The sequence below is a fragment of the Neovison vison genome, chromosome 7, assembly GCF_020171115.1.
Source record: "Neovison vison isolate M4711 chromosome 7, ASM_NN_V1, whole genome shotgun sequence".
Classification (NCBI taxonomy): Eukaryota; Metazoa; Chordata; class Mammalia; order Carnivora; family Mustelidae; genus Neogale; species Neogale vison.
In genome coordinates this window covers 164619296-164634048 of record NC_058097.1, presented here as the reverse complement: position 1 = coordinate 164634048, position 14753 = coordinate 164619296, and the positions used below count along the sequence as shown (strand labels likewise).

The following is a 14753-nucleotide window of genomic DNA, read 5'->3' as shown; positions in this document are numbered from 1 at the left end:
CTTATATAGAATATTACAGAAATTAAATGATCTGTGTGATCTGTGGTCTATAATCTTCTTGAAAGGAAAGACCTAATTCATGAAAGGTACTCTGAATAGAACAATTTTTTTGGGTTAAAAAAAAAATCTATAAATTCCACTAAGGAGATTCAAAATCTGTTAATAAGTAAAACATGAAAAAGAATTAAAGAAGGAAAGATGATTATTGGGTCATGTAAAAGTATATGTTTTCTATATAGCATTGCTCCTGCAAAGGTCATAATATTGTTTTTCTCATTATGTTTTTAAGTTTTTTTTAGGGAGGCCTTTTTGAGAGGTGAGAATGGCAGAGTGATTAAGCATGTGATTCTGAAGCTAGGCTGCCTGGTTTGAAATCTTAACTCTGATTGTATTAGCTGTGTGATCTTGTGTTAATTAACTTCTCTGTGCCTCATTGTAAAATGGGGATTATACTACCCACCTACAAAAGCTTTGTAAGAAATAAATTAAAAAACAACATATTTTAAAATTTCATATAGCAGGGCTTGACATGTAATAAATGCTCAGTAATTGCTAGATTGGGGGGGGTGGTAAAATACACATAAGCAGATTTACTGTCTTAACCATTTTTAATTGTATAGTTCACTGGTATTAAATACATTTCATACTGTTGTACAGCCATCACTACCATCCATCGCCAAAAATTTTCATCATATAAAACTGAAATTATACTTACTAATAACTCTCTATTCTCCCTTTCCCAAATTGAACCAATGATTGGGTGTTTTCTGACCCGGAGATTTAAGTTCTACAAGAATATAACATTGAGTAAAATTAGATTATCTTCAGAGGGCTTTCACATTATGATAAATATAAAACAGAATGTGATGATACGGTGTTTGGTTCAGACTAAGTACTTAAAGGTGGCAGGAGGGGAGAACAGGATATTATTCAAACTAATTGGAACATAGAAATCATTTGGGAAGTTCTGGGAAATGTGATTGGATTAGATTATGGCAAATTTGATATGTCAGGCCAGAGAATTTTTAGGAATACTAAATCCCTTTTTCAGGGTTGTATGGTTTATTTGCTATAGTGCTTGTTTCTGTAACACAAATTAACTCACATAATTGGTAAATATTGGCTTGATGTCAGTAAAATGGAGAAGTGGCATTTGTTCAAACACAATTTTTCCAGCATGTAACATTTTAAAACAAAAAGAACAAACTTTCTCATAATTAAAAAGAAATCCTTAGTAATATGAGAAAATATTAAGGAAAACATTGGAAATTCTGCAGAAGTGTTTGTCTTCTAGTGAAGATGGTGGTTGATTGAGTGGCGTCAAGAGTGATTCCATGTTCCACAGTGTTAAGCTCTCTGGTGAAGACCAGTAAGTGCAGACAAAGTTGTGAAGACCTTTCTCTTTGCTTTAAGAACTTTCATGAAGATGTACATCCTAGATTATATATTTTTTTCTAGATTGTATTTTAACTTCATTGAAATTGGTCTTTAGTAGAAGCAGGAGTTCCAGGGTTTAAGGCTTCAGAGGATCGAAGACCATAATGCTAGGTGCAAATTCAAGTGGAGATTTAACTGTGCACATATTTTTATAAGGACTTACTATTTTAGTTGAGGCCTTAATTACAAAGTTAAGTGGATTTTGAATAGTTTGCCTTAACTCTGTTTTTCCCATGAGTTGTGTTATTTTTAGTTGTGATTTTTCTAGAACTCAAGGTTTGTTTTGTGTTTTTCCCCCCTTAAATGTGCATATCCCATTCTAGGAGAAAGGGGTCTGATACGTTTTAAAAGAAGGAAATTCATGGGACGCCTGGGTGGCTCAGTTGGTTGGACGACTGCCTTCGGCTCAGGGCGTGATCCTGGAGTCCCGGGATCGAGTCCCACATCGGGCTCCCAGCTCCATGGGAAGTCTGCTTCGCTCTCTGACCTTCTCCTCGCTCATGCTCTCTCTCACTGTCTCTCTCTCTCAAATAAATAAATAAAAAATCTTTAAAAAAAAGAAGGAAATTCATAAAGGAGTTGTTGCTGTAATTTTTCTGACAAGGTTTTTGTGTGTGCCATGGTCATTGAACTCCATTAGAATTCTTGAAATATATGTACTGTATTCTCATTCACTTAGTTTTGAGTTGAGAATATTCCAATTTTAATTTAATTGAATTTCAAAGGAAATTTACATTTGAAATTTGTGTCCGACTAAGTATTTTTATATAGTAAATCAAAACACCTCTAAATGGGGGTGCCTTGGTGACCTGGTCCATTAAGCATCTTTTGGTTTCAGCTCAGGTTATGATCTCAACTTCGTGGATTGTGGATCTAGCCCTGAGTTGGGCTCTGCATTCAACATGGAGTTGGTTTAACATTCTTTCCTTCTTCCTCTCCCTTCTCCTCTGCTCCCTCCCCCCACCTCACCACTCAGGCACTTGCACAAATAGGCACGCTTCCCTCTCAAATAAAATCCTTTTTTAAAAAGACAGTTCCAAATGGACTCTGCTCTTTAGCTCTGCTTGGGTAGTGAATTTATCTCTTTGAAGTATTGTACACAGAGTTTGATCAGACATAAACTTAACTTTTAAAGGACTGTCAGGATGTGTGCATAAGTTTATTAAGATGGAAAATGCCTGCTAACTCCTAAAACTCATTCTCTTACATAAAGAACCAGCTGCCTTTTTGGAGTTGGGCCAAAGTTGAAAAAATAGAATTTCTGGTTACTAGAGGAGTCCCAAATGGGCTTGATCTTTTCACTTTCTTAAAACAGTGTAGTCCTTTAATTTTATTTAGCCGTTAACTTTCTGAAGCATTTATTTTGGGAAGGTTTTGAATGGAAATATCTTCAGCATTCCATTCTTGTTGACCAGTACAAAGTACAACCTACTTCTGCTTTTGAGCAAGTAAAACCAATGAACTTCAAGGCTTAGCTGGTATTACTTTTACAAAGATAGAAATCTATAATATAAAACTTTGCTATTGATATGATTTGTTTTTCCTCCATATCTTTGTATATACTTTTGTAAAAACGTGTTTGTGCTTTACTGCTATTTAACATTTAGAGATCTTTTACATTTAAAATAAAAACATTTTTTTGGTTACAGAAAGACCCAAATGGGACCAGTGGTTTGTCAACCGGAAGTTCTCTTGTACAAGAAATTGAAGTACAGAATGAGGAAGTGGCAGCTTTTTGTCAGTCCATTACAAAGTAAGGAATTTTTCTTATAAAGTTTTTTTATTAAATACTTTTAAAAAGTTAACTTGAAAACAAGGATAGTACTAATAATTCTAAGATTTTTAAAATTTCAGTTATCTTCTCCCTCTGGCTAAAATTTCAAGACCATTAATTAACACACTAACAACAATTGTAGTTAAACCTGTATCCTTCCTAACCTGTTTAGTTTGTGAATACTTAGAAGAAAAAATTGAGGTCAGACAGTAATTTCACTGTTAACCATTGAAAACATGGCTTAAACATATATAAGTTTTGGTACACTTAAAAAATCCATTTTTGTTTTAGGGAGACAATTTACTGTAAACTTTCTGACATTCAAAATACTGCCCTTTAAGAGATGCTTGTACAACAGGAGTTTATAGGAGCAAATGTTAGAAAAATGCATTTCTGAAATATTCTTTTTATCTTAAATATGTCTAATACTTCTTATAGATGAGGAAACAGACTCAGAGAAGTTACCTACTAAAATTTACTCAGCTAGCCAGCAGCAGAGTCAGGTCTCCTTTGCTTTTGGTTCAGTTTGTTTTCTTTCCATTGTATCACTATATTAGTCGACTTCTGTTGTGAGTGCTAGAAACCCATCTTAAACTAGCTTAAAGAACAGTCATGTATTGATTCATAAACCCCTATAGCAGAAAGAGGAAGGACGGAACAGAGCTCAGTTACAGCAAGATCTTGGAAATTACATGCTTGAGTTGATCTCTCCTCCCTTTGGATTCCCCTTTCCCATTTTCATCCTTTCCTTTTTCCTGCCCTTCCTCCCTGAATGTTGGCTTCATTTTCTACTACTGCAGGTGGGGTTTTGAAGGCAGGGAATATAGCCACTTGTAGCTTACTTAGACTTTATATTCTAATGGTCTTGCAGGAAGGGAGGAAAGGGAGTCCCCTCAGCCAACACCAGATAGAAAAATCCCACGGAAGGAAAGAGTGGAACAACAAACATTGTGGCCAAGGGGTTGAAATCTGTTATCGGAAGAAAGTATATCACCAGTGAGGGATTTATTCATTGAATTCAGTATTTTCCTCAGTATGGTCTGCTGTAAGTGAAGCAGAGTGTGGGGTTCCCAAATCATTTTTGAGTATATACTTCATTTTAATGTTTAAGGAACTTATTAACTGGATTTTCTAGACAATTGGTAATATTTCATTAAAATTCTGTCTTTGTTACCTCTTAACCAACATTTCTTTTCTTCAGAATACCTTAGGGGAGAAAAAGAAGAAAAATATCAGTAGAGGCCCTTTTTCTTCTCTGTGGAAAGGTTTTTAAGATAGAAGAGACATTTAGGTGACTTAATATTCAAATTACATGTATTATAAATTATCTATGCCTTCATGTCATTATACCATATGTGGTATACCATGGTTAATAATTTGGAAATACTCTTGCCTTAATTTTGGAAGTAATCTGTTATGTGTTTATCTAGTTCCTTCAGTTTTCTCCCTAAATAAGCCCTATATGCTTTCTGTTAGACTGTTTTGAGTGACTGTTGCATTTAAGCTTTGCAGGTTGGGAAATTAGCCTGTCTTGAGATCTACCTTTCTCCCCATTTGAATCGTATAGTTATTTACACAGACTCTGCCACTAAGCTAAAATGATTATTTTTATTTATACACGTGCACAGTGGTTTATATAATCTGAAACCCCAGATGAACTAAGGAGAGAATGACTTCTTTTTGTAATTTTATTTCTATTAGTAGAGAGTGATTCCAAAAAATATTTGAGAGAAGTAAGAAGCGGAGGTGTTTTTGGAGCCATCTTCTAGGCTCTTCACTTCTTCCCCTGCGACTTTGGAGATAGGGGTCAGGAGATATCCCTTGAAGAAATTAATAGCGCTATTTTTTTTCCCCAGTAAGATCATTTCTGCACTGAAATTTTTAAACAAGTATTTATACTCTTAATCCTTAAACAACTGTTTATACTTTTACTCCTTAAACTCCTTACTTTTGAAATCTCTTAAAATGATTAATCATTTTAACTCAGCTATGAAAGATTTGTCAAGATACTTTTTACAATTAAGATTACTTGTATAACAGACTCTGATACATTGCTGGTTCTAAGACTTTTTTTTTTCCCTGTGTGAAATTAGGGAGCTGGATTAGTGATCTCAAGAATCTTATCTAGTTTAAAGGATTGTAATGCTGTGATTCAGGACATTTCATTATTACTGCATCTTTCTGGTTTTTATTTCTTGTTTTCTTACCTCTCTCATTTATCGTAATTGACAAAGCTTGCTGGATCTGCTACTTACATAGTTCCAGAGAGAGTTCTTAGAGTAATATTAGGTACCAAAGTTTTTAATGGTTTCTTAGGAGGATAGGATGAGAAACTATACCTTATACTTGTCATTTTCAATAGCCTTCTAGTTTCTTTTATTCCTATACAGTTCAAATCTAATATTTACATCCTGCAATAGTGTCCTGATCCCAGTGATTCCTTGTATGTTTTCAAGGACTTAACTTCTGCATTTAGGTAATTTTATTCTAAATAATACAGACTTTACTTCTGTAATTTTTATTTTTGCCTTTTTAAAAGCCCTCATTTTTATCTTTTTTTCCTGTCCTTCTGATTTTGCATGATTTGGCTTTGTCTGTACCTAACTTCAGCTTGATTGAGCACACAGTAGGAAAATAAACCATAAAAGATTTAAATTTCCTGAACTGTAGAGCCACATTAAATAAGCAAACTAAGGGGCACTTGGGTGGCTCAGTTGGTTGAGCATTTGACTCTTGGTTTTGGCTGCGGTCATTATCTCATGGGTTTGGAGATTGAGCCCCAGTTAGGGCTCTGTGCTCAGCAGGGAGTCTGCTTGGGATTCTCTCCTCTGCTCCTCCCCTACTCATGCACTCTTTCTCAGTATCTCTAAAATAAATAAATCTTTAAAAAATAATAAAAATAAGCCAAGAAGGCTGTTTCTTTGGTGATAACAGAGAGGTGGAAATTTGAGAGAAAATGAAAATTAGAGTTTAAAAAGTAATCTGTATTGTTATAACTTAAGAATATCAAGCTCCAGTGTATGAGGGTATCCATAAAAACACCTCTGATGGTTTATTTAAATAATTCAGCAGTTTAATTTGCTTTTGTGTGTTTAAAAATTTAGTTATAAACAAAACAAAAAACCCCCCAACTTTAAAGAATCTGTTATCATTTTAGTTTTTCCCCAATTTGGATAAAGCAGACAAAACCATAAAAATAAAGAAATGTCAGTTTTGCAGAAACAAAATGACTTTTTTTTCTGGATTATCTTCTATGATGTCAAGCAGAGATAGAACTCATTTAAAATTAAAAAAGCCCAACATGGGGTTCCATTTCACTACCCTGAGCTCATGACCTGAGCCAAAGCCAAGGGTCAGGCACTCATCTGACAGTGCCACCCAGGCACCCGTCATTTATAAAATTTTTTTATGGTGATAAAACGTACATAGTGTGAAATTTGCTATTTTAACCAGTTTTACATGTGCAGGTATGTGATATTAAGTACATTCACGTTGCTATGTAAAAAAGGGACTTTTTTGAAGTTTTTATTGAAATTCCAGTGCAGTATTTCCATGTATCACCGGTGCTCATCATAGTAAGTGTGCTCCGTAATTCCCATCACCTATTTAACCCATCCCTTCACCTACCTCCTCTCTGGTGACCATCACTTTGTTCTTTGTAGTTAAGAGTCTGTTTCTTGGGAGCACCTGAGGGGCTCATTCAGTTAAGGAAGGGTCTGACTTGATCTAAGCTCAGGTGAGTTCAAACTCCACGCTGGACTTCATACTTGGCATGGAACCTACATTAAAAAAAAAAAAAGAGAGAGAGAGTCTGTTTCTTGGTTTTTACCTTTTTCTTTTCCCCTACCCCAATGGCTCATTTGCTTGTTTCTTAAATTCCACATATGAGTGAAATCATACGGTATTTGTCTATTCCTGATTGACTTCCCTTAGCGTAATATTCTCCTCCAGCTCCATCCATGTCATTGCAAATGGCAAGCTTTCATTCTTTGTTATGGCTGAATAATACTCCATTATTCCAATATTCCTATCTCTTCATTATCCATTCATCATTCAGTCGACACTTGAGCTGTTTCCATAATTTGGCTATTATAAATAATGCTGCTATAAAATTCATTGGGGTGCATGTATTCAAAAAAGAACTCACTTTAAGGAAAGGAGTTGAAGGAACCTACCCTAGCAAATCAAGTTCACTGAATGTAACTTTGATCACTGGAAATTTAGTCTAATAAATTTCTGAGCTATTATCAGGAATGTCTGCTTGTCCTTTCATCATCTTTAAGGATTTCTGAAACTTGAAATCTTGCTTGGATATAGGCAGAATTCTCTGATACGTGATTTGCTGTAAGTATCTATTTTATAGTGTAGAAAACAAGAGAATACCTAGTAAATTAATAAGAAAAAAGAATCTTGGGCAAGGTCCAACGAAGGTCTTGGCACTATGTTGTAGAGGGGTAAGTTTGAAACAGTTAAATATCTGAAGATGCTGTATCCATGTATAAAGGTGCATTTCCAATGTCAATATAAGTTTATTACTTATAGCAGTTTTTTTCTTAAGATTTTATTTATTTGAGAGAGAAAGTGAAAGAGAGAGAGAACACAAGCAATAGGGAGGGCCAGAGGGAGAGGGGGAAGCAGGCTCCCCATTGAGCAGGGAGCCCAATACCAGGCTTGATCCCAGAACCCTGAGGTCATGACATGAACTGAAGGCAAACGTTCAACCAACTTAGCCACCCAAGCACCTCAACTTTTATTAATTTTTTTTTAAGATTTTATTTATTTATTTGACAGACAGAGATTACAAGTAGGCAGAGAGGCAGGCGGTGGGGCGGGGAGCAGGCTCCCCATGGAGCAGAGAGCCCAATGTGGGGCTCCATCCCAGAACTCTGAGATCATGACCTGAGCCGAAGGCAGAGGCTTTAACCCACTGAGCCACCCAGGCGCCCCTGTATTAGTTTTTTTAAAATTACTTTTCTTCTTCTTCTTCTTTTTTTTTTTTAAAGACATTATTTATTTATTTGACAGACAGAGATCCCAAGTAGACAGAGAGGTAGGGAAGCAGGCTCCCTGCTGAGCAGAAAGCCTGATGCGGGGCTCCATCCCAGGACCTTGGCGTCATGACCTGAGCTGAAGGCAGAGGCTTGAACTCACTGAGCCACCAAGACACCTCTACTTTTCTTCTTTTTAATATTGGATCTTTTGTGGTACTTAAGACTACAGTGCAGAACTTGGATTTTTCGTTTATTCATTTATTTGACAAGATGCCTGTAGCCCCTCTGTTACTAGGCACTGCTCTGAGTGTGTTACAAACTTAGTTCACATAGGGGCACCTGGGTGGCTCAGTTGTTAACTGTCTGCTTTCGGCTCAAGTCATGATCCCAAGGTCTTGGGATCAAGACCCCCATTGGGCTCCCTGCTTTCCCTCTCCTACTCCCCCTGCTCATGTTCCTGCTCTCACTGTTTCTCTCTGTCAAAAAAATAAATAAAATCTTTTAAAAAATTCTTAAAAAAACTTAGTTCACATAATTCTCACAATAACCTTATGAAGTTAGTGGTGGTGTCCTCAGTTTGTAGAAGAGGAAGCTGGAAGCAGATTCAGTAACTTGCCTGTGGTTACATGGCTGGTAAGTAGTAAAATCAGGATTTAAACTCAGGTTGTCTGGCTCTAGAGACTGTGTACAGTTATACTCACTGCCTCTCAAACTTTTTTTTTTTTTTTTAAGATTTTATTTTATTATTATTTTTAAAGACTTAATTTATTTGTAGATTTATTTATTTATTTGTCAGAGAGAGAGCATACAAGCAGGTGGAGAAGCAGGCTCCCCACTGAGGGGAGTGCAGATGCCAGACTTTGTTCCAGGACCCTGAGATGATGACCAGAGCTGAAGGCAGATGCTTAACTGACTGAGCCACCCAGGTGTCCCAAGATTTTGTTTAGAGAAGAGTGCTCAAGCACACTTCAGTACGGAGCAGGTCGAGGGACTCAGTCTTAGGACCCTGAGATCATGGCCTGAGCCAAAATCAAAGTCAGACACTTAACCAACTGAGCCCCCCAGGTGCTCCTCTCCTGATCGTTTTCTTTTTGTCTTCCCAAACTATTTTATTTTATTCCTATGACTTGATTATTTTAATCTCTACAGAGGGAATACATAATACTTCAAGCATTCATTCCATTTATATTCCTGTGAAAAGCACTCAGGAGAATTGGATCTTGTCTTCTAACCTCCAGAAAAAAGTCAGTTAAAGGCAGGCTACAAATTTAAAAAAGGCATCAAATTTTCCTTTGTTTTCTGGTAACAGAAAGTGATGTTGGAGAAGAGCCGTATATACTGTACTCATGCATTTCAATTTAAACTATGTTGTTCCTGTGAATACCTTCACAGGCAGTTCTTGCCATTCCCTGAGTTTTAGAAATCACTTTGAGAGAATAACGGCCTACAGCATGGTAAAAACTGATAATGATTTTTTATTGTTGTCTAACAACCAACCCTCTGCCCCCAAAATGTAGGAGAAAAAGCCCTAAGAAAAACATTTTTAAAAGACAACAAACTTTTTATCCCTCTAGCAATTGCAGTTGAGGGTTACTTTGCTGTATTCTCAGTAGATTCATTAAAAGTGTACATTTTGTATAATTATACTGTATAGCCAAAAAATCTGAAGCAGAAAACCTCATTTAATGCTTTGTATCCAGTGTATGCCTGGTTAATGTTGCTAGTGTTATCACAGATCTCAGGCTCTACTTAATAATCTCTTTTCTTGGATTCCTCTTATCTAAAAGGCAAATGCTGGTATTTGGAGTTTAACTGGGGTCCATTCATTACAGTTCTTATGAGCTACTTTAGAATTGAACAAGACACAGAACTGAATGGTAGTAAGCATGCAAAGTTTTGTTTAGGGCTCTCAAATGCAGCTTTAAAAATATTTTTAACTTCTTCTTTCTTGTGAACAGATTGAAGACCAACTTTCCATATACCAATCACTGCACAAATCCGGGCTATTTGTTAAGTCCAGTTACAGTGCAAAGAAATATATGTGGAGAAAATGCCAGCGTGAAGGTCTCCATTGAAATTGAAGGATTTCAACTGCCAGTTACTTTTACATGTGATGGTAGGTTTGTGGTTTCCCAACCATCTTGCTTTGGGAGACATGTTTAAATTTTAATCATTCTTGACCCTGTTACCATTAGGTATCCTTTAAAAAATTTTTGTGTTGTGTGTGTGTGGTAAAATATTTAACATTCATTAGTTACCCTTTTCAAAAAAATGGCATTCATTTGGATAATTTTCTGGTTAGGACTAGTGGGAAAATAGTTTACCTTTATGACTACATATTTCTGTGAAAAATGCTGAGTAATTTTGATTAATTGGTGACATTTGGTCAAGGTCCCAAAGCATGGTATTAAAAGGCTATTTATAGTCCCAATTTTTTTTTTTCCATTTTATGGCAAGAAGAGTGTTTGTTTATAAATAGCTGTCAGTGAAATTGAAATTCTAGGTATCTTGCTAAGCTCTTCTAAGAAGTAGATAATCCTCCTTTAGTTCTAATTCTCTTCCAAATTTGGTGTGGATATCCTTTCTAGAAATGTATCCTTAAGTCTGTAGGAAATTTTTGTCATAGTTTGAGTCTCATGATGTATATTATTTTAATGGGATTCCAGCAGTAGAATAAGGGCTATATTTCTACAGTACTTTGACCTAAAAATGATGCCATTTTTGGGGCATGGTTTTGACTAGGAAAATGTCCAATATTTGGATACTTTCTTTGTAGCTTTGCACTTTTCAAGGCTCTTTGAAAAAAAATATGAATCTGAAACAAAAATGTTAGCCAACTATAATAATTATTCTTTTAGTTTCTAAAGGAAAAACTATTCTTATAACATACTTTGAATTTTGATCTGGGGATTATTTAAAACCCTTTTGTTGTAAGAATTCTACTAAAATTGAAAAAAGATAAATAGGCCCCTTGATAGAAATAGTAAACACTGATGACAAGTATTTCAGTTTGTATGGTTTTTACTTAATATGTCAAGATATCATTACTTTTTGAGGAAAAAAGTAATGACTTAAAGACAATATATCAAGACAATATAAAAAAAGACAATAAATCAAGATATTACTTTTTGAGAAAATATCTCAAATGCCTATCGTTTGGTTCTTCATAAACATGCACATTTACAGTGTGCATCTCTGTTAAGAAATTTAACCACATTAGGATATAAGTGTGTCCAAATGATAAGTATTACCATACAATTGGCTGTTCAGAAATGTACCCATTGCATTAGATATTTTATGGCCTTTTCTGCCAATCTGTTGATTTTCATGAAGTCTGAACTGAATAATTGTTTTCTAAATTGAACATAGGAACTCTTAGAAGTAAATTACTTTAAAGGGTTACTTTAATTTTTAGTGTCTTGTAATCTTAGTATCCAGCTATTGTCACGAACAATAATTGAACAATACTTCCTACTTGCTATATTTTTATTCTTTGGAAAATTTATGAGGAACATGTCAAACATTTAAAATGGTAATTATTTTTTCCTTATGATTTGGTTTAAATCATTGTTTGCTGTGTCCTGCTAAATGTTAACCTTTTCGGAGGAGTCGTTGGTAGGGAGGTGGCTTTCTTAGCTAAGATCTGCCCCCTCTAATATAGTAATCACTAGCCCCATGTGGCTATTGAGTACTCAAAATGTGGCTAATATAGAGTGAGATGTGCTATATATGTAAAATACACAGTGGATTTCAAAGACCCAATTTGAAAAGAAATAAGCTGTGTCATTGGTAATTTAAAAATGCTGGTTATATGATGCAATGACATTTTGGATTTATTAAGTTAAATATGTTGAAATTAGCTTCACCTGTTTCTTTTTACTTTTCTCAATCTGGCTAGTAGAATATCTTAAATTCTGTATGTGGCCTACATTATATTTCTGTTGTATGGGCTCTCTTAAATGATAAGAATTACATTCTCAAGTGTATAGAGTGAAATGAGCAAAATGAAACTGATGCCTCTTTTACAGTGAGTTCTACTGTAGAAATCATTATAATGCAAGCCCTTTGCTGGGTACATGATGACTTGAATCAAGTAGATGTTGGCAGCTATGTTCTGAAAGTTTGTGGTCAAGAGGAAGTGCTGCAAAAGTAAGTATTCATTTAACTACTGAGCAACGTCTTTTGAAATTTAATTTTAAGGAGTTAAATTAGAAAAATTTCAAGTTAAATTTGTACTCCCAAGAATACATTGGGTCCTGCTAAGTTAATTCATTGGATCAATAAGCTTATATTGAGATACACTTACATTGAGATGTGTTTAAGACAGTGGAGGGCTAACAGACATAATTAAAACGTGGTATTGCCCTTAAGCTTATAGTCTTAAATGGAAAGAATGGTGGGCAATCGGTTGATAAGTGAATTTAATGGCTCTTTTCTTTGTGCTAAGAGTTGATAGTCACATCATTATAGACTCCCCATTTTCCTTTTGTAGCGTGTACCATTACTTTTCACACAGTGGTCAGCTGTGACTTCCTTTTAGTTGCCTAAAATAATCATTATAATTTTTTTCTGAACCAGGTAATTTATTGTATCTAGCTTTTAGTGCAGTTATTTTACAGATTTTAGTATTTTAGGTTATTCGAAATGCCCTGCCCTTGTTTTTCTTGTTTCTTTTTTTCATCTTCATCTTCTTTCTTTTGTGCTGTGACTCTTCTCATGTAGAATTACTCTTTTATTTAAGTGCCCACACTTGGTTAAAAAACTGTCTCTACGGGGCACCGGGGTGGCTCAGTGCGTTAGGGCCTCTGCCTTCGGTTCCGGTCATGATCCCAGGTGGGATCGAGCCCCACATAGGGCTCTCTGCTCAGCGGGGAGCCTGCTTCCACCTCTCTCTCTCTCTCTGCCTGCCTCTCAGCCTGCTTGTGATCTCTGCTTATTCAGTCAAATAAATAAATAAAATCTATAAAACAAACAAAACTGTCTCTACATTTTACCATTCTCTTCAATTTCTGATGCAGATACAAGTTATATCTTACTCTTACCTCTGTAATTTCTACTTTGAGAATAACATTGATGAAAATTAATATATTTTAATAGTAATCATTGCCTTGGAAGTCATGAATATATTCAAAACTGCCGAAAATGGGACACAGAGATTAAACTACAACTTTTGACCTTCAGCGCAATGTGTCAAAATCTGGCCCGAACAGTAAGTATGTACCTCATAACTGAATTGCATTTGGTTGAATCTGAGTAATTCTCCTAATTAGCCAATTTGCAATTTCTGCATTCTCCAAGATTTCTGGGTTGGACTGGTGAATGGATTGGAATGAGGAACTAATTCTACCCACAACAAGGGTTTTCAGCAGATGTGGGGAGCTTTTCAGTCATGGAGTCTTAGATAGCATACTACTGTGAGCTGGAGGCATATTTGAAAATCAGAGTGGAGGAAATAAAAGCTTGATTTGTAATGGTTTTACAAGAATGAAAACATTTGGGGTCAAAGAGAAATGAGGAAGGAGGAAAGATTTTGAATAGTAAATACGGTTTGGAGGAAGAAGAGATCCACATTGACTTTTGCATCAAACTGAAAAATATACATTATTCTGCACTAAAGAAAACTATTTCTCTTCTTAAAATACAGTACTTTCTTTTGAAGTTAAAGCACATTAGAGTACAGGAGATTATGCTGTTTTATTACTGTATGAACACTTGATAAACTTTAATCTTTAAAGAGAATTATTCTTCACTTGGTAAAACTTTGATGGAAAAATAGCAGTCATTTTTACTTTATTTTCTTATGTTTTACTCCTGTGTTTCATAAAATTTATTTCACTTGGGTGGAAACTATTTCATGAAATTCAGTATATTTTAGCAGTCTTCGGTGGCTTTTCTTCAGTTTCTTAAGAAATGATGTTTTTTAATATATTTACATACTAAAGATTTAGTATGGCAGAAGAGACTGGTACCTTGTTTGTTGAGGGTAAGGTTGGGAGCAATTTGATTATCATTAGAAAACTAACTCAGACATTCAGATGATTTCTTCCACATCTGATCCAACCCCACCATCATTTTCATTTGGTTGTCAGCCATCTTTAAAAGTGTTTGTTTTGGGGGGCACCTGGGTGGCTCAGTGGGTTAAAGCCTCTGCCTGTGGCTCGGGTCGTGATCCCACAGTCGTGGGATCGAGCCCCGCATGGGCTCTCTGCTCAGCGGGGAGCCTGCTTCCCCCTCTCTCTCTGTCTGCCTCTCTGCCTACTTGTGATCTCTCTCTCTCTCTCTCTCTGAAATGATAATAAAATCTTAAAAAAAAAGTTAAAAAAAAAAGTGTTTGTTTTGGGACACCTGGGTGGCTTAGTCGATTAAGCAGCTGCCTTCATCTCAGGTCATAATCCCAGGGTCCTAGGATTGAGCCTCACATCAGGCTCCCTGCTCAGCAGGGAGTCTGCTTCTCCCTCTGCTTCTCCTCCAGCTTGTGCTCTCTCTCAGATAAATAAATAAAATCTTAAAAAAATAGAAACTGTTTTGTTTTTTAAAGCTCTCTATTCTTT

The 14753-nt window shown here is 35.7% G+C and overlaps 1 protein-coding gene across 3 annotated transcripts in view; it reads left to right on the top strand.

Moving 5' to 3' along the window:
- The window catches only part of PIK3C2A (phosphatidylinositol-4-phosphate 3-kinase catalytic subunit type 2 alpha), a 105532-nt gene that overhangs the window by 35374 nt on the left and 55405 nt on the right, over nucleotides 1-14753 (top strand). For all 3 annotated transcript variants that reach the window (XM_044258902.1, XM_044258901.1, XM_044258903.1), the window contains exons 3-6: nucleotides 3087-3190; nucleotides 10161-10318; nucleotides 12231-12351; nucleotides 13300-13411. In XM_044258902.1, the coding sequence (XP_044114837.1) occupies nucleotides 3087-3190; nucleotides 10161-10318; nucleotides 12231-12351; nucleotides 13300-13411 (495 nt within the window). The remainder of the gene's footprint in view (nucleotides 1-3086; nucleotides 3191-10160; nucleotides 10319-12230; nucleotides 12352-13299; nucleotides 13412-14753) is intronic.